The following is a 27,508-nucleotide window of genomic DNA, read 5'->3' on the forward strand; positions in this document are numbered from 1 at the left end:
TAGATAATTAAGGATGTATTACCTTCAGTGCAATTCAGAACATGTGGTAGCAATCAACAGTTAATATAACTGACTATAGTATGGCTTTAAAGTATAGTTTCATTTTATAATGTAACATCACATTGAAAAATGTGAAAGTGTACTTTTATATTTATATACATGGACATTTACGGCATATATTGAGACATTTTCTGTAAAACAAAATAAGCTCTTATTTTTTGCCACTGTACAGTACGCAAAACTGAAGCTGCAATTGTCTCCAAAAGCCTGGCCTGTGGAGGAAAGCAAGTTAGGGAATATGTCATCCCACATTCAGTCTGCCATCTTTCCTTTCCCAGCTGTCTGGTGATTTTCCTGGCAAAGCCAAAATTTAGGAAAAGAGAAATTGGGAATCACGTTTGAGTAAATAAGAGCTTAAATGTTATACCACTATGGAAGCCCATCTAGTCAGTTCCGTGTTTATAAGGCTTTTCCCCGAGAACTGAATATGACTTCCAAATTTAGTAGGTATTTCCATAAAGTCCTGAGACTTCTGCACCTCAAAAGAACGAAATATCAAATGTTCCTGATAGAAGTTCTGTTACAATGTTAGAAATTTAACTCCCTCACAAAAAGCTGAAAATAATGTAAAATGCTATTGGAATTTACTTTTCTTTTCTTTTCTTTTTTTTTAAGGCAGAAGCCCAGGATTTTCTTTAGCAGGAACTGTACTGGTATAAATTAAGTCTCCATCAAGAAAAGCACTATCAAAAGACATGGGAGTCTACCTCCATGTAGAAATTTTTTTTCTCTTACGGACATTACTTTTCTGTTTTGTGCAGAACATACCTGTTTCCTTGATTGTCTATATATGTGAAGACGGAAATGATGCAGAAAGTAATTCCTTGTGTATTGGGTTTCTTTGCCCTATCACATATCCTCCATTGTTACTTGATTTACTTGCATTTATCAATTTTGATAATTTGGAAAAGTAGGCTTATTACAGCTAGTGACAGAAGACAGTAGAAAAGAAGTCAGATTAATAAAATATAAGATAGAGGTGGACTTTCTTAGCTTTACTGACTTGTGTTGAACATCTCTAAACTGGATCAGAGTCTTTTAAAGTAAATTACAACTCTCTAAATGTTGTTTTTATCTGCAGGAGGAGCTTCTTGAAAATAACTTGCAAACTTTAGCTACTGATGTGGCTCCAGTTTATAAAAAACTTGCTCCTGAAGCTTTTCAGAACCAGGTAGGTCTGTGATATTCAAGTAGGGCAACTGTAGCTCTAAACAGTCAGCTTAGTTAAAAAACAAGATGAAACCGCACAGTGTGTTAATGTATAGAAAGCCACAGAGCTCACAGATAGGGTGAGTCCTGTTGCTTACTCTGGTTGCTTCATTTGGTCAGTTTTAAAATACTTTAAAGTATTTCTTTAAATACTTTAAAGTCTTTCTGACTTCCGCTGATGGTCAAGTTATGCCCTGAGCTATGTGCATGTAAGAGTCTTACAAACAATATTATAAATAAAAGGTTTTACTGTTTAGAGATATTTGATTCTAGCTGAGCTGATTATCTTGTTGACAGCCGGGAATAAGTGTTACATGTTTCAGTGGAAAATAGGTACTTTCTGGTAATGGTTACTGACTGTCAAAAGTGCAGTTGTGGCTCATGAGGTGCTAAGTCGCTCCCTTACAGTCCTAAGTACCTGTAGCTTATTTTACTTTCAGGTGGAAAATGAACACATGGGCCCAGACTGTCGGCTCGGATCCAAGGACGGTAGGCCTTTCTCTGGTGTAACAGCTTGCATAGATTTCTGTGCCCATGCCCATAAGGACACGCATAACATGCACAATGGAAGCACTGTGGTATGTACATAGGATTTTCTCATTTGTGCTGTTTACTGTTGAGATTTTAAAATGCTTCTTGATTTAGTGGATACATTTGCATGAAGTTTTTTAAAGTGTTATGAAATTAATTGCATGTTGCCAATTATAAATTCCCATGTTATTTGCATCTATTTATTCTTATTTAGTCTGCAGAAGACACAAGTTCATCTTGTTATAGGACAGATAAAGAAAGGTATGGGAGCGATCCTTCCTACAACATACCTTCATTCTTTTAAGACACCCAAGCCTTTTGGACAGGATTGGCCATAAGACAGATAAGCTCTTCAGAATAAAGGTTTGATGTTCAAAGTCAAATAATTAAGTTATCTAACTAAAGAGTTGTATAGACATCTGTAGAGGAAGAGCTTATACAAATAAACTATTAATTACTTCCCCCAGCTTGATTATTCATCAGCCCCTCTTGTTTTCGTGCGCTGTGCACTTAGCAAGCTTCATGTTAGTACAGTTACTAGTCAGAAACTAGATAGTCTGATATTACGGGGTAGTATGATACCATGGGGTAGAGGATGAAGTTAGGTGACTGTTATGATCTTTGAAATCACATCTGAGTATCTCAGTATGAAAGGAAAACCTACAGTAGTCCTTTTTTTGGTGTGATCATTGCAGTAAATGCCTTATTGGATTGCTAGTGAGAAAATCAGACAGGAATTACTCAGTTAAATGATCTTTTAGAAAATGAGAGACAAGCACAAAAAAAAAACCAGACAGACAGACAGACGGACTAACCTGTGTCAATCTGTTTTTTTTGGTAGTACAGCATAGTTAGAGTAGTTAGAACTTAGCACATAAATTGTAAACACTTCCTAAATAGCAAGGATGATTTCTTGTACCTCATTAGAAATAACGTTCAAGAATAATCACTCTGTCAAAGGATATATATTCAGAAAAAAAGATATAGCTAAAATCTCTGCCTTCTTACAGTGTCTTTTTAAATGTGAAACTCAAGACTGCATTAATACATTGCTGTGATTCAATGAAACATAGCATTTAAGCATACACATTTAGCATTTGTGTGTAACCTCAATGGAGTGACTAGAATGCTTGTTTAATGTTAATTGTGTGCTTGCATGTTGGGTAAACGTCTGTGACTTTGAAGTGTAGAAGCAGGTGTCAGAATTTGCCAGGAATGCCAGTCCTGAATAGATTAATATTTTTTCCTAACAGTGAATGCCACATATATGGAGATATTTTATAAGAAAATGCTGGAAGCATATCTTGCAAAATATTAGTAAGCTGCTATGAATAAGCTCATGTGTAAGTACAGTCATATTAAAGCTTCTGAAGCATAGTAATTCTAACCTTTTAAATATACCAAATTTGAAAATTAGACTTGCTTTTCATGACAAACTGTATACTACACTTTTTAATGAAATTTAGTTTGGGTATATCCAAAATGATAATATTTTGTTAAGTGCTAAATTGCCTCTTACTTAAAGACATAATGAAATAGAAACTGAGCCTGCTACTTGTTCCGCAATATTGGATCTCAGAAAGAAAAAGGTTATCATCTTAGAAAAGTCATAATATATAACTAGAAATGGCTGGAGGTACAATTAGTTCTTTTCTGACAAATGTATTAGGGAATAGTTATATGAATGTGTTTATCTATAATTATTGCTGTTATTTCAGTTCAGATTATGCTTGTTGGTGTTGACTTTTTTTTTTTTTTTCCTTCTATGGATTGTAGATAGTGTGTAAGTAATTCCAAATCAAGGAAGTGTGGAAAATTGTGATCTATGTAAGTTATCTCATTATACAGGCTGTAGAACATATTGTGTTTCTTTCCAGCCCTGCCAAATTTAAGTCTTACAGAACGTTGTAAACTATGCCTTTAAATCTGATTTTCTTCAGATACCTCATCTCACTCATGCAAATGACTGCTGAACGTTACATATTGTCTTTGTTTAGACTTGATATCTATTTATTGACATATATTTGCAACAAAATGCTTATATATAAATACAAAATAGTTGCAAATATTAAGACTTAGTTTATATACCAAAATTGGTGCTTTTTGACAAGAAGGTGAATTACAGTTCAGAGTTACCTAAATACAACCTGTTTCAGTTTTACAGTCAGATGGTGTGCGATGCATAGGATATATAGTGTGTTATATATTAGTATATCTAGTGTGATACATAGTTACTGTGATGCGTATCAGAAGCCTACAGCAAAGAATTTTGTTGTTTTGGAAACTGAGTAATAGAATGCCCTGAGGTTTTTTTTTTTTTTAATCTAGATCAGCATGCTGATGACCAAAATTGGGGTTGTTTTTGGTTCATAACCAAAGTAGCAATCAAATAGAAAAACTAGTGGTAAAAACATAAAGAAAAAGAAATCGTCACGTGTGATTCTAGCATCTGTCTGGTCACGTCCTGCATTGTCATCTAGTTCCAGAAGCTACTTGAACTATCTACTTAGTTTAAAATAAATTGCCTTTTGTTGTAGGTCTCTGGTAATAATGGATGGAGGAGTCATTTAAATCTCAACTGTGGCATATGTTTGTTTGTAATATGTAGTATGTGTATGGATTATATCTAACCAAGGTGACTGTTAGCTTTCATATAGATGATTTTTTTTCTGATAATGCAGTAATAAACAGAATAATTTGTACTGCCTTATAAACCTCAAGCATCCATAAGTTTATTCACAACTTTTCTCTTGTATTTTGCTTTTGATTGGGTTTGTTTAATCACATCTTTCATTTAAAGTCTGTAGGAAGTGTACTTGTCACCTTCATCTCATTAGTGTTGATAAGATTTCTTCCCTTCCTTCTCACTCCAAAGCAAAATTTTCATGTATACAATCCAAAGTTCCTCTAGACTAAAAAGGTTAGAATAAATATCTTGCAAGATGATATTTGTGAATGCTGCCAGCTTTATCACCACTACTTATGGCGTAAGCAACACCTTTTCATTTTCTCCCATCAGTTGTTGGTGAATCACTTTCACCACAAATACGAATGGAATACTGCACAGTGCACAGAAAGTAAAGGAAAAACTTTATTTAAAATTAGAATTTAAACTATAAAGTAAAATTTTTATTTAAAATTTAAACTGTAGAATTCAGCAAAGGGAACCAGACACAGACATGAATTCAGCAAAGCAAGTAAATGAGTTTGATAAGCATGGCATTCACTACATATTTAAAAGAATGAATTATCTGATGAGATGCTGTTAAGTATTCCCTTGCTCTGTCTCTGTCAGAATTTCAGAAAAGCATTCCTACATTTTTCCAGATACATATGTACTTTGGTCAACTGAATTATTTGTATGTGATTCTGCAACTAAATGAGGTGGTCATTTTCATTAGCAGTGGGGGGAAAACCATCACAGAAATGTATTTTGCAGTTTCAGGATAGGATGATACATTTTAACTTACAAGAATTCAGGTTTACCATATGGGGAGATATGATTCACCGAACATCTTTCCTGATTAAAAATTCCAAAATCACATCCTGGCTTTAGTAGAGCTGTGCTTTGGTAGAAGAGCTAACAATAACAATGACCGTTCCCTGAATGCTCTGTAGTAGAATGAAAATACTTGGAAACTCTACAGAGGTGTAAAACTAACATGTTTATCTGAAAGTAGCAAAAGCAGTTTCTGCTTATGAATTGAATTTTTGAAGAACCTTTAAGTCAATAAATGTACCATCCAATTTTACTCAGACTCTTTTGTCATCTTGTAACATTCTCCTAAGAACCGCTGATGTACGTTACAACAACGTTAATGTTGCATTGTTCCTTGTGGATATGAAGCTAGACTGTAATTGAGCAACACACAAATAAAAGCTTTATAGTTATTAATGGAGTCTGTGAAATTTAAGTATTTTTGTTACTTTAATGGATTAGCTGCAAAGGATCACATTCTTTATGCCTGTGTGGATCCTTTTAAACCAGTGAAGTAAGCGGTTTTATAGTGACTAGAAAGAACAAAATGGTTAATGACAACTTGGCTAGTTCTGTAGCAGGTAGCAGGGTGTTTCTCGTCCTGGTGCCCTTTTGCTGGGGTGGAGGAAGGAGAGAGAGACCATCTGCAATCACATGGAATCATCAGTGCCACACAGTCTGTAGCAGGGACTGCAGAAGAAGGAAGAGAAGCAAGATAAATCTATGCTTCAAGGGCAGCTACAATATAAAACTTATTGGCAGAGCTCTAAGTAGTCAATGTCAATCAGCAATCCGTCAATGAACTGTTCCTGAAGAAAAAAAATCCTCTGATCTTCGAGTAACCTGCTGTGTTTCTATAGGTTTATATCTTACCCAATCATCATTGCATACCAGTCCAGGCCTTTGCGGTAATTGGCAGAGTGTCTCTGTGAGTGGCGGCAGACTACACAAATTCAATTGTGGACGATATCCACAGCCTGGCTTTGTGAGCTATGGAAATACTAATGCTTAAGTTGGTGGCTCAGATTATAACTAATAGGAGAAAAGATAAACACTGCAGCACTTTATAGGAAGGATTTGTGTTACTCTTTTTTTATATCGTGAAAAAAGAGACACATTAGAAGTTGGCTCTGTTCATCTAATCCATTAGGTCCCAGTCAGTGGTTTGTGCCCCATACCTATGTCACAGCACGCGGTACAGAAATGCTGCGTGAGATGCCTGATGCCACTTGCTACATGTGTATGTCCAGGAGATGCTGCTGTTATCCATAAGTAGTCCTGAGGAAAGTATGTTTAGGATTCCCTTCTCTAGCTTATTCAGGCTTATGGAAGCTTATTCAGGCTGTCGTAGGGCAAAAAAACTGCACACGCTGTCTCAAAAAGCTGCACAGGAAAAGAAAGCAAAGTCATTTGTATTTGTAATGGTAAGCAGAATGATGATGCAGCATTTATGAGTCCCAAAGGACATCCATTCTGCTTCCCATTTGCAAAGCGAAGATGTGTAAAGGAAATTCAATTCCATTCTAAACTCAAATCCAGTTCTAAACTTCTTTTAAGTTTAGAAATGCATTTTGACTACTTTGCTGCCTTTTGAATTCAAAACATCTGTTCTTATGGCACAGTGGACAAGGCTACATCGTTGCTACATGAGAAGTTCAAGAGGCCAGAGGCAGATCAAAGAGCGGCAAAGTAATGCAGTCAGAGCTGTTTGGCCACAGATGTTTCTTTGGACTTTTCTGGAGGGAATTTCTTTCAGTTCATGAGTGTATTTCCGTTAAGAAAAAAGTTTTGCCTTGACGTCACTAAACCCAGAATAGCTAATGATATTGATCACCAGGCATGCTGGAAATCAAAACAAACCATTTGGCCAGCATTTCCTTTGGCTCTTGAGCATCCTGGATGATTCAGCTGTGTGTTCTGGAAAAAGTATTTAGTGCAGCAGGATATGCAGCTTTGCTGTAAAAAATCAGGATTAACATAGTCCGCAATTTTCTCTTGTTCGGTTTTACTTTTGATGAGTTTGCAGCACGGTACCAACATGGTATCCACACCACTGGCAGATCTTCTTTTTAACCTCTCAGCAATAGCTTCTGTAAGTTTCTTATGGGATACTCTTACGGGATATTTTGCACAGATTTCGATATTAAAGAATGGCTTTTGAAGGTAATGTTTCACAGTTGGTGGATTACTCTGCTTCAACTATAAACTGCTAGCACATCTGTTGAGCCTCATTTTAGAGTTGGTTTCCCTCTAACATTAACTGAATTATCCACTTGTTACTGGGTGCTTCCTTTTATATTCCAGTATATTATGGGGGACAGTTTTCTTGAAAATGTTACATGCATTAAATTTTCTTTTGTGGTATTTAGGCTGTAGGTATAGTAAGTTTCAACTTTTTAACATGCACTTTTAATATACCTTAATTTCTCAATTTTATGTATTTTAATTCATTATTTAATATATTTTGTATGTTGGAGTGGCTCTACCTTTGCACTCCGTTCTGCCAATACACTGCAGCCCTCATCGGTACTTCCTCTGAGCAGTTCTTTGGTTTTCTTGTTTTAAAGAGGATGCTCGTTTTGTGATGTTGACAGATACTCACTTGGAACTAGAATAAGCTGCCTTTCTACTGATACGAGCTGTGTTTTTCCTTCTGCTTATATGTTTTCCAATGGGTCAAGCACTGCAAAAATGAAGAGCTAATCTACCTTTGCCTTAATATAAGTCAGATAAAAATATTACTAAAAGTAATAAAGTTTTTAAGAGAAAATCTCTGACTTTATAGAAAAGAATAAATCTAATAACGTCAAAATTACGTTTTCATGTACATGTCTGGTGAAATGTGCAAAAGTTCACAGGTGTAAACTGGGTGAGCCTCTTGATTTTTCAAAATTAACAAGTATTACGGATTAAATCTTCAAATATAGACCTACTCTTCAGAGTAGTGCATGAATCCAGCCATGTACAGTTTGGACAGAATATTTTAAAGATGAGTCATACCATTTCTACTGAAAATGCACGGGAGCTAGGTGCCTACATGCTTATTTTATTATTTTTGTTATTTAATTTAAAAAGGCAATATGTGCTGGGTTTTGTAAGAAAATGAGCATTGTGTACCTGTGCGCGCTCTCAATTCTACTCTCTTCCCCCCTTTCCTGAATAATTTGGCGTATGCTGGCAAATTTCAACCAGATATCCCTAGACATGTAGGAACTCCATTACCTTGGAAATTTTAACCTCTCTTTGAAAGTTTTGTGGAATTTAGCTGCTGAGGGAGGGAGATGGATACAAGCTAGCCGCCCCCGTTGAGGAGGGGACAGGTAGAGCAGTGCGGTGATTGCTCCTGGCCGCAGACCTGGGCTGGTGAGAGCCTGCCTTGCCACCCGCTGGCTCTCACCAGGGGAGACGGTAGTGGGCGTGAAGGGGAGCAGAGACCAGTGTCGGGGCTGGGAGAGGGGTACGTGGGGACAGAGAAGCACATAGGAAACAAGGCTTCGTTTGCTGCTCATGGAACAACTTGTTGTTTTTTCTAAATCTTCCTCATAGTCAAAAGGCTGCCCAGTAGTGGTAAGTATGCATGGATCAAGCACATCAGTAAATGCTACTCATTGGCTTCTAATTGCCCCTTCACCCTCCCGAGAGCCCTTCTCCTGATCCTTTTTAAAATGCCACCTGAAAAGCTCTCCTCCTTTGTCTGTACCCCTTAAATTTTCTCCTTTTGCTGCTCTGCAACTGTCAAGCTTTGCATACAGCTATTTATAAATCCTTAACTACCTTATTTATTTAGGACTTTTAGTTTGTGATTCTGTAATTATATTATTCTGGAGATAATTTTGTGATGCCTTTATGTGAAAGCTGTGCTATAAAATAAAATGTGTTTGTTTTCCCTAAATTATATCCTCCTTCTCCTCTGGAATGTTAGGCATGGTGACAAGAGTCTGGAAAATCGCATTAACTGTGTCGTGATTGGCATCGCATACAATCTACACAATGATGGAATGATAATGTTTCCGTTTAGGGAGTATCATTATATCTTTGGATGGTGCTCACATTGTTGTATGTGTGTAGTTAATAACTCCCAGAGAAGTAGCAGCTCTACTGAGCCATGATAATAATGCCTGGTTTTCTAGTAATGTAGTGCCTTTTTGTGAGAACTAATAGTCTCTTTTGAATGTCATCAATAAAACCATTAATGGTGTGATTATTCATATGCTTGATCATAATGTAAAACCATAGCCATCCCTTGGAAAGCACAGTACAAAACCAGATAAATGTTATCTGTTCTTTTTTTTAAGAAAGTTATTTTATCCCTAGGAAACAAGCATAACGATGTTTTTAGCTCTTGTTTTAAGGTGAATGTTTAATATTAATAATGGCTGGACCGCTAGAAGTTCTGAAAATAAGTAGTATAAAGGTCCAGGAGTGATTTGGAAACATTATAAGAATAATTAATAAATGCCAAAGTTTGGGTGTTTATTCACGCTTCTGATGTGTCCTATCAAACTGGATCTAACCAGCTTTCTCCTCTTGACTGCAGTCTCTTACAGCAGCATAGAATTGTATAAGAGAAAGTAGGTCAGTGGCCTAAGAGAGACCAAACTGAGCCCCTGGTTTTAATAAAGCAGGCAGGCAGAGTTGGGGAAGAGTGTTAATTTAAGAAAAGCGTAGATAGAGAGACAGAGAGTTAGAGTTGAGATTTGCTTAAAATACAGAGCAACATGAATAACTGCTGTTATTTTTCTTTTGCTAGCCAAAACAGAAAAAAAAAACCAAATAGTTCCATGTCTCTGGAAACTTCTTGTTCAGCCCAAGACAAAATATTTTCATTTGTTTTTCAGAATTTTTTTTTTAATTCTTAAAACTTAATCTGAGCATCAAATATATTGTAAAAACACACACAAAAAAAATGGTTAGGAATTCCCAGTATATTTCCAGCTGAAATTATCTACTGAGTTTGGCATGTATTTGTAGATAATATGAGTTGACCCAAAATTGCATTTTCCCCGAACAAAGAGTCTGTTCGAGATATATGCCTAGATTTTTTTTCTTTGGATATCACTTAATTTTTTTCTGCATTGTAAATCAAACAAAATATTTGTCAACTGTTTTCATTAGAAAGACTTATAGCATTCAGGCCATAAAATATGAGACAGCGATTAAGTCTAGGATGATTGCTTAAATATTTAAATAATTGTATTTTATGTATGTGGTTGTATTTGTAAATGTTCCTGTTTTTGTCAGGTCTGTACATTGACAAAGGAAGATAACCGGAGAGTGGGGGTGATTCCAAGTGATGAGCAGCTCCATGTGTTACCTCTTTACAAAATTTCACAAACAGATGAATTCGGCACTGAAGAGGGATTGGAAGCCAAGATAAAGGCTGGGGCAATACAGGTGCTTACAGCTTTTCCCAGAGAAGTACGAATGTTAGCTGAGCCTCTTAGAGCTACAAAGAAAAAGAAACCAGACACAAGGAGGACCCCGACTGAAAAGCAGGCGTTAATAGATAAAAAATATTCAACACCAGTGAAGCTGAAAACTGAAGCACCAGAAAATCTTAGCAACGCGCTGCATTGTTTAGGTGAGTGATACCTTACTAAATTCTGCCAGTCTCTGCTGATACTATATTGTGTTTTTTCCATCTGAAGGGAAGGAAAAACTCCTCAGTATTCATTCTTATGAAATATTTGCATATTCTGCTTTTCAGGAGATGATGAACAAGTCATTGTAGTCATTATTCTCTCTTGGCACAGGAGAAAACAGATGATGACCCAAAAATAAGTTCATGGTGTTACATTAATAACGGTAGATAATGACATTGCACCAATGGGATATTTCCAAGTTCTCTTCTTCCAATAAATAATGGCAGTAGGAGGATCTTGAAATATTTTTGTAGGAATATTTCTCTCAATAACAGGCTTAAATTTCTACCATTTGAAAATACAAGAATGGTATTGTCCACTTTGAATGAAAAGTAACGGCTTTCTGAGAAACTGTGGAAGTCGACTACGTATAACGCTTAACTGCATAATAAGACAATTTTCTGTCTTCTGATTCTTCAGTGTCACGGATATCGGCGCAAAGCAAACGATTTTCAAAAAGCAAGTTTTTATCTAATAGGAGGTACTTCTCAAATTCTCTCTTGAAGTATTTTAAGTAAGGGGGAGAAAGGTGGAATCTGATAGCGGCTAGGTAAAAAGTATGCCATGTTTTCCTGTGTTATAAGCTGATGTGGCTCTGTGGCTATGGCCACAGAGTCTTTTGCAACAGTTACCTGTTTCTGCAGTGTAGAGCCGTTACTTGACTGAGCTGTGCAGTGTTGCTTTAGATTCATGATACTGTATCTGAGATCAGATTTTGGACCATTAATTTCAAAACAGAGGATAAAACTCATCTGGGGGACTTTGCAGCAATGAAAAGTAGAAAAGGAGGAAAAGGAATATGAAGCTATGGAATAAAAGCCATGATTAGAGGGGAGAAAATAAATTAACGGTATTAAAACATAGACTACGTGCCTTTTGGAAAGAATAGAGGAAAATCAGACAGCCAACATGCTGTAATTTTGATTTTTTTTTTTCATGAGAGAGATGCAGATACATGTGACAGATTTAAGAGGAGAATTGGATTTAAAAGAATGTCTGCATTTTAGGGAAAAAATACTGCAAAATAATCCATCTGAAATGTATTTTTGTAATTTGTACTCGGCACTTTGCTTTACCTCAGTAAAGGAATCGGGGCAACAAATAAACTGTGAATACAACAAGATGGAATAAAAACAAGAAAAGTGGTATTATTGACACCTTTAGGAAATGAGATAGTCATTCAGTTAACCTGTACACAAGTTTAGAAGATATAGTATAGGCTGTGAAACAAATACAAAAGCGCACCCCCCCCCACCCCGAGGAAGACATCCAGCAATAACTCTGAAGCAATGATTAATAACTTCCCTGGTGCGCAGGGTGGACGGGAAGTCCTGGAATCGTTAGAGGATTCTGGCTTGGGAAGGAATTCTGACATCGCGTAATCTCACTAGAAAATTCTTTTAAATGGAATTAGGAACTGCCCACCAGAACATGACGAAGTTACAAATAAGCATGGCTTCTGTACTTGAAAACCAAGCCTTTAAGGAATGGTATGAGATCCTGAGTTTTGCTGTATGCTTTGGGAACATAGGACTTTATCTTAAAATTCCTTGAGCATGCAAACATAATAAAATTACTGCATTGTCAAGCTAGCTTATATAATTTATGTGGACTTTAAATATTTTTGTAAAGTAATTTTTAAAGGGTGCTAGTAAAAATAAGTCACAGAGTGAGAAAGAAATACTCTCATGAGTAAGAAAGTTGTTCAGAGCTGAAAAATAAGATAGGAATACAAATATTTAAGCTTTTATCATAGAAGTTTTGACAGTGGAATCCCCCCCCCAGATTCTGCAAGTGGTGAGGTGGTGTTGGTGCCCTTATTTGTGACTTGAAAAAACATGTAAACACTGTCATCCCCCAATTTGCAGATGGCACAAATGGCCACAGAATTACGGAAACAGTTTTAAAGAGGCCTCAGTAACTGGGCAGCTGCAGCAGAGGAAATTCAGGTTTGGAAAGCGCAAGGTGTTGTGCATTGCGTGAGATAAATAACTTGAAGTATTTCTGCATAGCCTTTATGTGTTCACTGCAGCCACGCAGGACAATGCCTGGATGTCACTGTAAAGCCCTCAGCACACTACTGCTGCTCCAAAACCCTAACGCACAGTAAAATATAAAGGTCTGTAAATAATGGATGTAGAATACTGTAGCATTATACTTGTACAAACATGTTTTTGCTGTTGAAGGGGATGAGTCATTGGTTGGTCCTTTTCATTCTGGCAGTGGCAGATACCATTTTAATCCTGAGAAATGAAAAATTTTAGTGTAGCTGAGATAATTAGGTTCAATATGAACACAGAATCCAAAAGCTTGTGAGTTAGGAGGTGAAACTAGACCATCCAGTAGTCACTCCTGAAGGAAACAATTGGTTATTTAAATCACTGTTCCTTCACATTAATAGTGACATTGAATTCTGGTTGCACCACTGAAACACAAAAGGCAGAAGGGTTTGAAAAGTAGATAATGAAAACAAGTAAAGGATAGAAAAACTCATTAGGGAAAGAAGAAAAATATTGGCTGTATAGTTTTAGGTAAATGATGAATAAAGAGAGTACTGACAGAGGTACATTAAACAAGTCAGATACTGCCATTAATTTTCTCCTAATATAAGAGGAAAAGAATATTCAGCTACATAGTAAGATTTCAAAGATTTCACATCCATTGGAAAGGAAGAAATTCCGATACATGGTATATGCAATGCATAGCACTCAAATGTACTGATGAGGATGATTTCAGAGTACTGCTTTTGCTTTTTAAATATTAAAAAGAATATGGAGAATGTGCAGTTGTATGAGATGAGATGACCATTGTATGTAAGGGGCACAATCTGTCGTGCTTTAGGCTGTGCGAGTCACACTCCTTGGAGCAGGTTAGGAGGATTCTGAAGGAATCACAAGGCTGGTTATTCCCTATTGTCCATCACGTAGATTTAGTATCTTCTCTTGGAAGATAGCTGACTGTCGTTTCAGAGCCGTTATTATATCCCCCCAGCTGGAAAACCTGAAAACCTTAAAAGAATCCTCAGACCCACGTGTCTTCATCACATTGGTAACTGGAAAAGTGATAAAAGAGGACAGCCCTATGTTTTTGTGTTGCTGCAAAGATGGTGTTGAGGAGGACCGTTTTAGTGCTGAAGACAGATTTAAGTCTGCTTGTCAGACACGTATACGTGAAGAATTGTTTAGAGTACTGGCTGTCAAGTCCTCTGTAGAACACTGGCTATTAAAAAGACCTATTTGTCATGCACCTTTTATCAATACTGAGCAGCACAACTCTAAATTTCTACATTTGTGATAATACTGAGAGCCTTTGAAATGCTAAATTGTTATGAAATACATTAAAGGTAGAGGCCTTACATCCTTCCTTATATAGTCCTGTTATTAATCACACTATTCTGGACAAATAATCTTTACACATGGACAGGTTATTTTGTCTCCCTAAATACTCAATCCATATGGCTGGCAATTCTTAGCCTGTACAGAACCAGAAATGAGCCACCAGCTTAGAGCCAGTTTTTGAGCTGGCCCCCGAGCAGCTGGGCCAAGGCGGAGGAGTACGCTAGCCACCAGGTCCCGATGGAGTCGCTCCAGATTGTGTTGGGATAGGAGGTGTTCATGGGGAATGATGCCATCTTATCCGAACCGTTGCTGATTACTCGCATAATTTGAATGAACTTCTGTTTATTAACATCTGTAATATTTTTATCCTAATCAAAACTTCCTCTGACTTTTGTTTAATCTTATTTTCAAAGGAATGTGTAGCTTTTTGCCAGACCAGATGGGTATTTGTATCTCTCATACATAAAGGCAGAAAATGCTAATTTTTACTTGAAGTAGTTTCAGTGTTTCAGTTTCAGTTCAGAGGACATGTAATCATAATTTAAATATACATTTGTTTCTCCTCTTAGTTTTATAGTGGCAGGTACCATTTCAGTTACCATATTTTCACATTTATAATCCACAGATGATAGGTTAAATCAGCATTAATACCAGTTTGATTCAGCAGTAGTGTGAATTATTTGTATCTAATTAAAACAAACTGTCTCCCCAAAGTTCCTGCCCTCCTCCCCTGCAGAAGCCCTGCTGCCTCTGTTTCCTTGTCCCACTTCCTCCCCTCTGCTAACGGTGCTGCCACCCTGATCTCTGCTCCTTGGTCCCATAGAGCAAGTTGCTTCTGGCAAGAGGTGGAGAATTTGCTGGAGCCGCAGCCGTTGCGAGAGTACTGGGGGTTGTGTAAAGACTTATATTCAGAGAATACCGGTCTCTTTCAGAGATGATGGAAAATGCAATTTTCAATTGCTATTTCAAATATTTTAGGAAGAAGGCATTGGTGTGGGTTTTTCTTAATTAAATGACTTTGGGTTTGATTTCATAGAACAGGTCTTTAAAAGAGTCGATGCAGTTTTCTTCTGTTCCTACACAATTTCAGTATTTGTGTACTAACTGTATTGTGTGTCCATAATTTATCCCTGTTTGCTTTTTTCTTATTACTGTTGAAATACTGTTTTTTAGTACATAGGTATTTATATATTACTAGAAGAGAGAATACGAAAGAGGATAGTTCTTCTATATTCGGTATTAATTCAAGCAGTTAAACATTCTGTGTATTTATGGAGCAAAGAAACACTGACAGAGCCGGTCTTCTATGAGACTATGTAAGAGTTCTCTGTGGGGTGCAGGTTTGCCAGCAAGAGAGACGTAAAGCAATTTTAGGGCCTGATGCAAAGGCGGTCAAAGGCAGTGGAATCTTTTCCCGTTACTTCAGTGGACTCTGAAGGAAACTTATCCATGACAAGAACAAGCCATTTGAGGAGACCGTTCCATAAAAGCGCACAATTGCAGGGTGCCAGGACTAGAAACTGATTTGAAATAATTAATGTTTGGCAATTAGAGGGGAGACAGAGCCAAATCACATGTTGCAGGTTTGTAACAATTTATTTACCTGGAGTACGTTGCCAGAAATTTTTTTTTTAATTCTGAGCAGATACTTGCTAATGCACAGATCATTGTAATTCAGTTTTTTTTTTTTGGTGAGATGAACATGATCTATAAACATACTTTTTTCTTCAGTCATAATTTGGGGTAAGGCTGTCAAGAGTTTTGATTTTTTTTTCACAGGCTTGATTTTGGACAGCCTAAATTTCAGCAATTAATGTAAAATCGTTTACCTACAGCTTCTTACTGGATTGGGCATTGCTGAAGGTGAACAGTCAGCTGGTAGGAAATATCTAGGTAGAACTGGGCTGTGTGAATCTGGAGCGAGTGCTTATTTGATTTTATTTGTTTATTTTATTCATCCCCCTGTGACATACCTTTCTATTTTGTATACCAACTCTGAGCAGTCCAACTGGAAAAGGTTAAGGCACTAATTCAGCAAGGTAATTAACATACTATTTTAAGTCATAAAAATATTCATTTAAAAAGATAAAAATTACCATTATGAAAAATTTAGAGTTGTCCTTTATATCTTTCTTATTAGAAAACAATTATGAAAATATTGTAAACAGTATATTTTATAAACTAAGTGAGGGAAAAATACTTACACTTGGTGTGCATTTTTTTTAGGGAACAAAACAGATGCTTTAAAACCTGGAATAAAAATGGAGACTTCTGATCACCTCTATGCCATGAAACATACTTCAAACACTACTAAAAATTGCTCTTTATTAAAACAGTATACAGCTTCCTCCCCCTTTAAGGTGGATAGTTTACATCCATATTCATCATTAGCACATAAGCCTGACATAACAGCAGTGACAAATATTCAACAAGATTTTTCAGTTCCCTACGGGTATTTTGAATGCAGTAGTAAGCAACCTCACGTGACACCTTATATTAATTGTAAGAACTTTGATGTGTCGGTCAAAGATTATACTGGAATTTTGCTGAATGATAAGATGAATGGTGTGCCACCAATTCTTCCAGATGTCACTGCTCCAGGCCCCCCAGCCCATAAAGACCCCCTGCCCAGTATACTTGAACAGCAGCCAGACAAACAGAATTGTCAGCTTCAGTTAGACAATTCTCCTTCTTCACAGATGATCAGCTCTTGTGATTTGTCAGTACCGCTAAACTCTCCAGCAAAGGATGCAGTCGGAAACGAAGCTGACTGTTCTCATGGATGCCCCATGGAAAAGGGTAGCTCCCATCAAGAACAAATGTGTGACTTTGACTGTGTTGATGAAAAACAAAACAGTGCACTGGGACAACCGACTGATTCTGAAGAAAAAGCCGAGGAAATGTGGTCAGACAGTGAGCACAATTTTTTGGATGATGATATTGGTGGTGTTGCTGTGGCACCTTCTCATGGTTCTATCTTAATTGAATGTGCAAGACGGGAACTCCATGCTACCACACCTATTAAAAAACCCAACCGAAATCATCCCACACGCATTTCTTTAGTTTTCTACCAACACAAAAATTTAAATGAGCCAAAACATGGTTTAGCAATGTGGGAAGCAAAGATGGCTGAGAGGGCAAAAGAAAAAGAAAAAGAAGCAGAAAGATTGGGAACGGAAAATACTGAACTAAACTCTAGCAGCAGGAAAGCAAAGCAAACCAGTGAAAACAGAGAGATGTTTTATGAAGACAATGAGTTCAACCAAATTCCATCACGCAGAGCATTAACAGTAACTAAAGATAATGTTATAACAGTATCTTCTTATGCCCTCACCCGAGTTGCAGGGCCTTATAACCATTGGGCATAGGTGTCAGTGTCAAATGCCTCCTCTTGGTGCAGTGTTACCCAGTGTTTCTTTAAGGTGCTGTTAAAGAACAAGTCTCATGTCGTTTACTATTTGTTCATCTCAACCATTTTAAGGCTGAGGTAAAAAAAAAAGGGGGGGGGGATTTCTTCTTAAACTGTGACTTTAACATTTGGTGGTGCTCAAGCACATTTTAAGCAAAAAAGAAAAAAAAGTTGTATAGTTTTAATACGTTCTAAAAAAGACTTTGTTTAGGTTATTAACCTTGATTGAATCATTCAGTTTATTACCCTTAGGAATTTATATTTTGGTGCTTTAAATCAAGTCTGTTTACTACAAAAATCATTTATAGGGATTTTAACAGGTTCACATTTTATGGTGTTAAATCAAGTTATACAGTAATAGCTCTACACAGCTCTTGGTGCTTAACCACATTGAACAGTTAAAAATAAATAAGCTGAATTATTACTTCATGGTGCCATTGCTTTAACAACTTCCAACCATTGCTATATAGTCCAAATTGCAGGTGAATCTTTTAGAAAACCAATGAATTTTTTTCTCTTTAGATTTGTCACTATGTATGAAATGAAATTATTGGTAATGATGGCTGGAAGTTGTTTTTAAGCTGTAAATATATATTTTAAAAGCACTTTCTATTTTTAAAATTAACTTGAAATAGTATAGTATAAGGATCATATTGTCTAAGGTTTGTGCATACTCTACAGAAGAAATCATTTTATTCTTGCTGTGTAGAGTTCCATATTGTTACAGCTGCAGTACGTATGCTAATAGCATATATGATTGTTTTTAGACTTGCCCTTTTTCATTGAAGATTTTATGTTACATATAAACAACCATTATAAAATACGGAAACTTTTATTATTTGCAAGTGATAATACAAATATGAAATTAAGAAACATCTTGCCAATACATGTGTTGCTATTGGAAGTTAGGAGTACTATTTGTTTTTTAAAGGCAGCATTTGTTATGATTTATTTGAGCAATAAGTGCGTAACTCTCATTCATTTGGAGCATTATAAGTTATACGACAACCAAATGTTCCTCATGCCTCAGGGGTAGGATTGTTTTGGGATAAAATTACCCCCTAGAGTTGCCTTATTCTATTCTGAAAAAATAATTAATTTGGAAAAATACAAAAGAGGTGTTGGAAAAGCAAGCAATTTCTAACACTTAACAGCAAATTTTTAGTTAAGAATAACCCGTCTGTAATGTTCACCAGCTCAGGCTTTCTAAATTCAAACAGTTTTTTTTTACAAATATGTTTTGTAAGAATTTTAAGTGATCTATACATGTCATGTAGAAAGGGTTGTTGTATTCTTCATTCCAAACATTTGACATGTATGTTCTCCGTTTCTGTTGAAAAAGTGACATACCATGAAATGAGTATTTGTGAAACCAGAGGAAAAAGAGACACTCCATTACTTTCAAATACTGTAGCATCCCATTCTTCTTTCTGATTCTCCTCTCCTATGTATTTCTTTTTTAAACTTATTTATTTAAACAAATTACCAAATGACAGCGTTGGCTAAGGACCAACCTCATCCTGCACCTTCTTCCATCAGAACAGTTCTACTTAACTGTACCTGTCCCATCGGAGCCAGGAGGCCTGCTCGAGTGGGGACTCCTCTCGTGTCCGAGAGCTGCAGGATCAGGCCCAGAGATCAAGCTGTACCTTAATTATGCCTCAGGATTCTCCCCGGCTGGGTGACCCATAGGTATAATGAGGTTAGAGTTCTCCAGTGTGAAAATATACTAATAATATACTTGATAATATTATCATGTAGTGGTGCTGCAACAAAGGAATTCGAAATATCTAGATTTGGCTTTATTTAAAACCTAGACAAGGTGCTTTTTTCTTGAAAAGCTGAACTGTAATCATTGTATTTACAGTTTCAGTACGAAAATTACATGAATTGTATTTTTAACACATAGTGCCAGTTAGGACCGTGGTGCTACAAATACTTAAATATGGCCGTAGATCAATGAGATTATTCTCCTGTGTAAATGTATACGTGTAGTGTTTGCAGGAGCCAGGTCAGGTCTGGAGGAGCAATCAGTATGTAATGACCTTGGATTCAATTCTACAGATTCCTGTTAAAATTAACAAAAATGTTGATGGCAGAGGATGGCGGAATTGGACCCATTCTTTGTATCTTACCTATTTTAAGTAAAATTTGTAAAACCGGGTATGCTGCAAATTTTAGTTCAAAGCTTAATATTAGTTCAGATAGAGGATATGAAGGGATTGTAAATAATAGTAAAACAAAACCAATATTATGCCATCATTTTGTACCAGCAGTTTTATGCTTCTTGACTATGTAATATACAGTACACATCAAATCATTATGGTATTTTGTGTGCCTTAGATTTCCATTTTAAAACTTGTATATTTTTGGTGAGCCTAAGATTAGTAAGAATTCCAGCTGTCCATACAGTAAGTAGTACTGTACATTCTCTAGCTGTTCCATTAATATATTTACTATCTGAAACCCCTTGTCCTACACCGTGATAAATCATTTACAGGAAAGAATAGTTTATTGTTTTCACTGATAGTGCTGATAGCTTTAGCTTGTATAATGCAATCTGAAAAATCATTTCTCATTCAGCACTCCTATGTGAATAACATTCTTTCTACACAAAATGAGTAAGTCACAGAGCCATCTCTTTACCTTTTAAGATGTTCCCAGCATCAAAGTGGATCATTTTTACTTGAATCTTCCCCTATAAAGGTCAGTCTTTAACTTATGTATGATTGAAACCTTCAAGATAAAAATGTTCCATTGAAAAACCAGCAGCTTCCTCGAAGAACTGAGAAACGGAAATAGGTGCATATAAAAGGATACCTCCTAACATAGCCCCTGGCAAGTCACCTCTCAAGTGACTGCATCAGTAAGTCCGGGTCTACCTTATTTGAAATGGAAATTTTAAAAGAGAAAAATAAATCTTAACGTAACAGTAATGGTATGAACTGGTAGGTGCTAAAGCTCACAGTTACTACTCTATTAAAGAATACTTTACGTGACAAAAATACGTCACGCGTACAACAAAATATCATTTGCGGTGCTCTTTCCTTGACTTGTCTATTAACTAGCTACTTTTTCAATGTATATCTAACAGGCAGGTTAGCTGGCCACTTTATCTCCTGGTGTGGCACACAGCAGAAAGCTAATATTTTCTATTACTGTACTGCGGTATAGAAAATACAACTATTTACTGTTTTTACAACTGTGTGCTATTTATTGTAACATTTCAGAGTATTTATCAGTCTTGTACACAAAAAAAAAAAAAAATTCTTTTGAGTTTGAGGAAGGTTATCATTTTATAACAATACTTTGTCTCCTGACATTGGCAAATTTGTGGGTGTATTGCTTTCTGGCCCGCACAACCACTCTGTAACTTGCTCTTACCCCTTAACAAAGTCCTTCCAGCATGGCCAGATCAGAAACTGGATCCAAAGTTAAGGTAGCTGCGAAGGGCTAGGTCAGACCAACATACTTTGCTTGGTTTCTAGCAGCTGGCATTATGCTCTCAGTGAAAAAACAGTAGGTGGCTATACAGATGTAGGCTGATGATGGCTACTGATGTAGGCTGTGTTTGTACTTTTTCACAGTACGCTAGCGAAAACTGTTCTGATCCAACATAGGACACCTTTGACCTCCCAGAAGAAATGTGTCCCATCCCTTCCTCTAGTGGGTCCAGTACTACCACTCCATCTTCAGTTTGAAGGAAAGGAGTAACGCTTTCTGCAGAAGTCAGTTCTGTTCGAGTCACTGGTTCCCTGCTGAAATTACTGCAGTAGTGCCCAATTAAACAGTGAATTTTACTCATGCAGTTTTCTCTGCTCTTTAACGGATTTGCAACATGCTATCTTGTATTACAGAAAACAACAATAATTACTTTTATAAAATGTTTTAGTTGCAAGATCCCAAAAGTTTTTAAAGAACTCATAATTATTTGTGACTTGCTAGCTAGAGCAGTTGTATTCAGATCTGTCTAAGCTAACTCTTATTTAGGAATAACTGCTGTTTGAAGTCCTTATCTCAACTATGACAGTGCTTCTCTGTACAGAAAACAGGAAATAACTATAGTTTCTTAAGCAACAGTTTGTGTTAAGCATGGGAAAATGGCAGCTTCTTCAGTAGTTAGGATTACTTGTAACATACAACAGGTTTTTTTCTTTTTTAAAAGATCTTTTTAACAGCATTGCAGTATTAGGCTAAATCCAGTGGGTTACATTTGGGTCCTGTATACATTGCTGCAGCCCTGTTGACTGCAATGTGCTAATTTATCAAGCCTTCAAGCAATTTTCATATTTAACTGGATGGATACTGATACTATCGACCGAAGTTCGTGCCTACTCGGATCCCTGCAACCCTACCACAATTATAACAGGGCTTGCAAGGACAGAAGGAGAGAGATTTGGAATAAATGTTGTTGTACTTTTGGTTAAATACAGAGGTTCATGGGAAATATTGTTGGTAGCCATGATAAGTGATTCAAAGGCTGTAGAAAGGCATAATATCTTCACTATAAGTTTTAAGGCATGCAAGACCATTGGGTCTCTTTCAGACCCCTTTCAGGCTTCTATTCTTGACACCTTTTTTAGTTTTTCTTATTCAGTGGGTTGCTCAGCAAGAAAGATTTTATGGAAACGTATGAATAAAACTGTATCTGCATGCTTTATATGTAAAATGTAAGGTTCAAACTGCCCTTTAATCTCCTATGAAATTTATCTCTCTTTGAAATTAGCTTCCTATTTCAAGTGGTCGTCAGCTTTCTAATCCAGTTACTTATAAATAACTTTTCTCCATTTTTGACAGAAATCCTGTAATCTCTGTGCAAACAGGAAGAAATAAGCACACCCTCAAATACATGAACAACTAAATTGCATTCCACTTCCACACTCTTTATACATAACAGCAATGTATTCCTGCAGTGTTCAGTGAACTCTCTGTCAGCTTCATGGCACCCTTTCTTTAATCTGTGTATACAGAGAAGGTAGCAAGCGCTGCTGTCATCACCGGTCTGCTCATTCTTCCCGGGATCAAGTTGGAGAATGAGGAAAGCTAATCGGACACAAAGCATTAATAAGTTACGGAGCTGTGAAGGATGCAGTTGGCTTTTGAGCCAGCCTTCTCTGTGCGCATCTGTGGCTGCCAGGGTACTTCTTTCTATTGATACTTTTCTTTGGTGCACCTTATTTTAAATACATAAGGTTGGACACATTTGGGGCTTTCTTTGATCTTAAGAGTGGCCAATGTCAACAGTCCTGAAGATATGCCTACTTTGCGTTTTTGTGGAATAGCAGAGAAACTGTGGCTTCAATGTCTTCTGGAATTATCTGATACTGTAGTCAAACAGTTTTCACAGGTTGTTTAGGTTGTCCTTCAGTATGTTGCTGCAAAAGTAAAATTGCATAAAGGAAGAGATTTATACTTGAGGTTTTCCCAAAGACCAAACGTTATTAACAGTAATACTTCATCAGGCATCTATATATATATATATATATATATATAGATCGCTTATTTCTTCTAAAGAGTGATTTAAAACATATTTCATGTGTATTTTGTTGCCATCATAGTAAACATTTTGAGTAATTTCAGAAGAGTGAGTTCAATTTTTAGTTTAATGCTGTAATTTGTATACTTGTTTCCTAAATGGTGACATTTCATTCTCAACATAGCACTGTGTTATCTCCCTCAAGAACATTTAATTTTACTAGCGTCAGTTAGCAGGTATCGCTTTCAGGTATCGCTTTCTAATCCAATAGATGACGGTGATACTGCAGCTGCCTTTCTTAGTCCATGGTGTCCTTATGGATCGTCTCCTGTGGTTAGTTATTTTGACAGTCAGCACTAGGTTATACCATAATCTGCTGTTGAATGCTTTAAACGCTTACAGCTACTCTAGGAGTTTTCCATTAACTCCCTGTAGCTCTACTTTATTATCCGGCAGTAGCAATATAGATGTCAGCCTACTTGTGAATTTTTTTCTCCCAAACTGTCTGTGCATTGTATGTAAATCAGCTAATCTTCATCTCAGGAATACCATAAGAATTTATTCTTTTTGTGACTCTTCCAAAATTTCTTTCTTCCAGTCACCTTTTATCTTTTAAACAGCAGTTTGTTTCTTTTTTATGGTTTTAATTCATGTTCTCTTACGTGGAGCCTAGAATATTGCAGTTTGATAATTTTTCATTCCAAGAGAAGAGAGAGAGACATTCCATTATCTTTCAGTGTTTTCTTGTTTCTAAGTCCAATTATAATATTTCCAATTAATTTTTTGAACTCTTGATGTTGTAATTGTTACACTCTGTTCTTATATTGGCAAGTAGCTGAACAGAAGACATTTTGCAATACCAGCAAACTAACTGCTCACAGGCATGATTCTCCAGAGTTGAATGTTTTTCCCTTCTATTGCAAGCATCTCGTCATGCCCTCTTTTCTTGTGAATTGCCCTATTAGTTCTGTTCAAATCCTGACATAAGACAGACTCTGCAGACTGTGTACAATTACAAGAGCAGAAGTGTTTCTTTGCACCTTCTGGTTATATCCCTGTGCAGAGATCAGCCATAGCCCTTGTGAGAAGCCTGAGTATTGCCTAAGTTAAATGCCTTAACTGACGTTGGACTGCTTGGAAAAGAGTGGAACAGTAGATTTTTTTTTGTTCTTCCTCTGCAGCGGCAAGTGGAACTGATTGAGCTTGAACAGAAAATAATTAAATATGATCTGCCTTTTTTTAAAGGGTATAGGAGTATCAGCATCACTGTTTCTCTCTTTTGAGATACAAACATGTAAGAATCCTTGTTTCACTCTCATTCCTCATTTCATCCCAATGGTGTTTGGAATGCCTAACCACGTACTCATCACTTTAGCTTTAAATTATACAAGATGCTTCTCAGTGCCGTATCCTTAATTCTTCCCACAACAGCATCTTTTTTTCTACTGGACCATTATACACATCATTTTTCCATCTGTATTTATATTAAAATGCTAGAATCTTCCAACAGTGTACTTGCAATGAATTCAAGACTGGGGTGCTAAAGAAGTTATGTTAAGGTGACTGACTCTTGTTTGGTGCGACAAGTTGACAATGCTATTCTCAACACTTTGCACACCATACCAGCTTTCCTCGTAAAGTGAAAGGACACAGCTTGTAGACCTGAAAAAAGTACATAGGTAAGAAGCAGGACAGATGTGGCAGTTAACCTACAGAGCTACCAGTTACAGTAGATGAACTGTATTCCAAAGAAGCATTGTTGCAATGGAGCAAGGGAACTGTTCAGTATTGCAGTTGTTGCCACAGAACATTTTAGTCACTGTTCTGGAAAGTTTTGTGAAATGAATGATTGATAAATATTTTACATGTATATCTGTATTTTTGTTATAATATTGTAATGGAAAAGGGTCTAGGGTTTGGGTGTGTTTTTTAAATAAGAATAAAGGGCCTGACTCTCATTTACACTACTGTCCCTCGCATCACGTTAAAAGGATAAAGGGGCCTTAAATGGCTATGCCTTTAGCTGACATCCTTTGGAATATCCCTTTACACTGGTAGTGGTATAAAAGGTCATTAGTGTAAATGAGAACTGTTACCAAAAGACTGATTTGTACAATCATCAGAAATCAATTTCATGATATCCCTATTGCAGACATATTGGCCAGTAACACCCAGATTGTTACTAGTTTAGAAATAGGTTGAAAAGAAACTGGTCTAGTTTGTTTTGTAACAGGTTATAAGTATTCATTTATATTGGCTGTCCTTCTTCCAACCTTGTCTACAAAGAGAATGTGGTAAAAGATGTACCTCAAGATAATGCCCTGGCCAGAAATTTAGCAGAATTGTGAATAAGTTTGGGCAATTTTTTCTTCAAATAATTACTTGCTTTTTTTCATTATTTGATCCCTTTTATTTGATCACATAAAATGGGGTTGTGAGAATCTACTTAGGGCCATTCTTTGCTGACTTAAGACCCAGCAGGGTGTGCAGTACTCTGATGTTGCCGCAGTGGGGTGAATTTTGAGACACAAAATGAAAAGCGAACACTTTCTGTCTACCCTAATTGCAGTGATACGAGGCAGTGACAAAGTTGGCCCTGTTCTACATGCTTGAGTCATGCAAAGCTTCCTTTGCAGCCAGTGGGTGCACTGTGTGAGCATCAAGCCCCACTGTATTCCAGTTATGAAATGTTTCTCTTTCAAAAAAGAGAAATACTATTTTTGAGAAAAACAAAATCCTCTATTTTCATTCTTAACTTTCTAAACTGTAGTGATACTGTAGAACCTACTGAGAACAGATTTTATGCTAACTTTGTGAATGCCAGTTGTGTGAACCCACGCAACTCAAAAAGTCAGTGTCTGAACTTGTGAGTCTCTAGTTCTCAAAATTAAAGATAACTGTAGGCCAGAAAAGCAAACCTGCTTGATTGATATCCCAATATCATTAAAAGAAAGCCACTTCTAACTAATCCAAACATTTAGATGCTTCAGGCTTTAAAAATTAATTATTCTAAGATTATTTGTTCAGTTTGGAAGAGGACAGCTCTTCATAATGTGACAGTATTATACTAGGTCAAAAATGCTGTTTAAAACTTGGTATCATAAGAAAGAACATTAATTTGTAAGGGCACAACATACTAAAATGCTATGGCTAATGAATTTTTCCCTGCTATAAAAAAATTAATTAATGGTATGCCAAAGCAAACTACAAAAAATTGCCAGCATTTTCTTTTTTCTTCTTCTTTCTTTGTTTCTCCTTCTTTCTTTGGGATGCATTTGATATTTATTTTTGAGCTCTGAATTTGAGGTTTTGGATTATTTCCAGTTACCAACCTACTGTATTTAGATCTGAAACATAAAATAACTTTTTAAAAACAAAAGAAGCTTATGTACAGGGAGAAAAAAATAATCAGAATGAAAAAGCACTTCATTATGTCACAGTATTTACAGGAGAAAGTATGAAAGTTACTTCCTTTTTTGAAAAATATTTCTCTCCTAGTTTAACTGAGCATAGCTTCATAAGGCTAATGGAGCTGTGAAGAGTTACGCTAGCTGAGGAACTGAACCTTAAAATCTTCTTTGCAGACAAGGGAACCCTTACCAGCAGTACTTGAAGACTTGTGAGTTGTGACTGCATGTTACTTGAAAGATCTAATTAAGCTATGTTTTTTGGTGCAAGCAGTTGTTGTACATGATTTCATGTTTATGTAGCAAGATGCATTGAAATGTTGATACTAGTATTGAAACATACATGTAAAAATTGTTGTTGTGGAAATTGTCTGTTCTGTTCTATTTTTCTTGTGTGTCTCATCTGTTTAGAACGTAAACTTTCATTTTTTTATTGTCCTAACTGAATAAGGCTAAATGAATACTGTAATTGAAAATATATTTTAAATCTTGTCATGAGTTTTTAAAAAGACTATTACAAATTGTATCATTCCTGATTACACAGAACTTTGTGGGTGGTTTTAAATAAATTTTATACTTCTATTTTGCACTTAGTCGTCTAATTTTTCTTTCCTGCATTCTTCCTTCGTGTAAAATGCTTTCAGAAATAAAAGAATGCTGTTTTTCCAACACAAATTGGATTCCCCCAAAACCAAGTCATGCTGAAGTAACTAGAGTTAGGACTGAAAATTTAGGCCAGGAGAGTCTGTGCCATATGACTTATAGCAAGGTTAATGCCCTGGTTTATAATACAGAATATGATGTCACACAAATATAGTAGAGCTTATTACTGACCATTTAAAACCGTTACATCATTTTAAGTTTTAGATGGGAATTAAAACATTGGTGATTCTAGACCTAGAAATAGTTTTGCAGCATATCTGAGGGTACTGAGAAGCTCATCAAAGAGATTCTGACT

The 27,508-nt window shown here is 36.4% G+C and overlaps 1 protein-coding gene across 8 annotated transcripts in view; it reads left to right on the forward strand.

The window, feature by feature from the left end:
- Positions 1 to 27,132, forward strand: part of TET1 (tet methylcytosine dioxygenase 1) — a 95,217-nt gene extending 68,085 nt beyond the window's left edge. For 4 of the 8 annotated variants that reach the window (XM_068950890.1, XM_068950891.1, XM_068950889.1 and 1 more), the window contains 4 exons: positions 1,142 to 1,231; positions 1,710 to 1,847; positions 10,520 to 10,859; positions 16,485 to 27,132. In XM_068950890.1, the coding sequence (XP_068806991.1) occupies positions 1,142 to 1,231; positions 1,710 to 1,847; positions 10,520 to 10,859; positions 16,485 to 17,626 (1,710 nt within the window). In that variant the 3' untranslated portion in view covers positions 17,627 to 27,132. The other 4 variants (XR_011142272.1, XR_011142273.1, XM_068950894.1 and 1 more) reach the window with 4 other exon arrangements.
- Positions 27,133 to 27,508: the final 376 nt, after the last annotated feature.

Source organism: Struthio camelus, chromosome 7 (assembly GCF_040807025.1).
Source record: "Struthio camelus isolate bStrCam1 chromosome 7, bStrCam1.hap1, whole genome shotgun sequence".
NCBI lineage: Eukaryota > Metazoa > Chordata > Aves > Struthioniformes > Struthionidae > Struthio > Struthio camelus.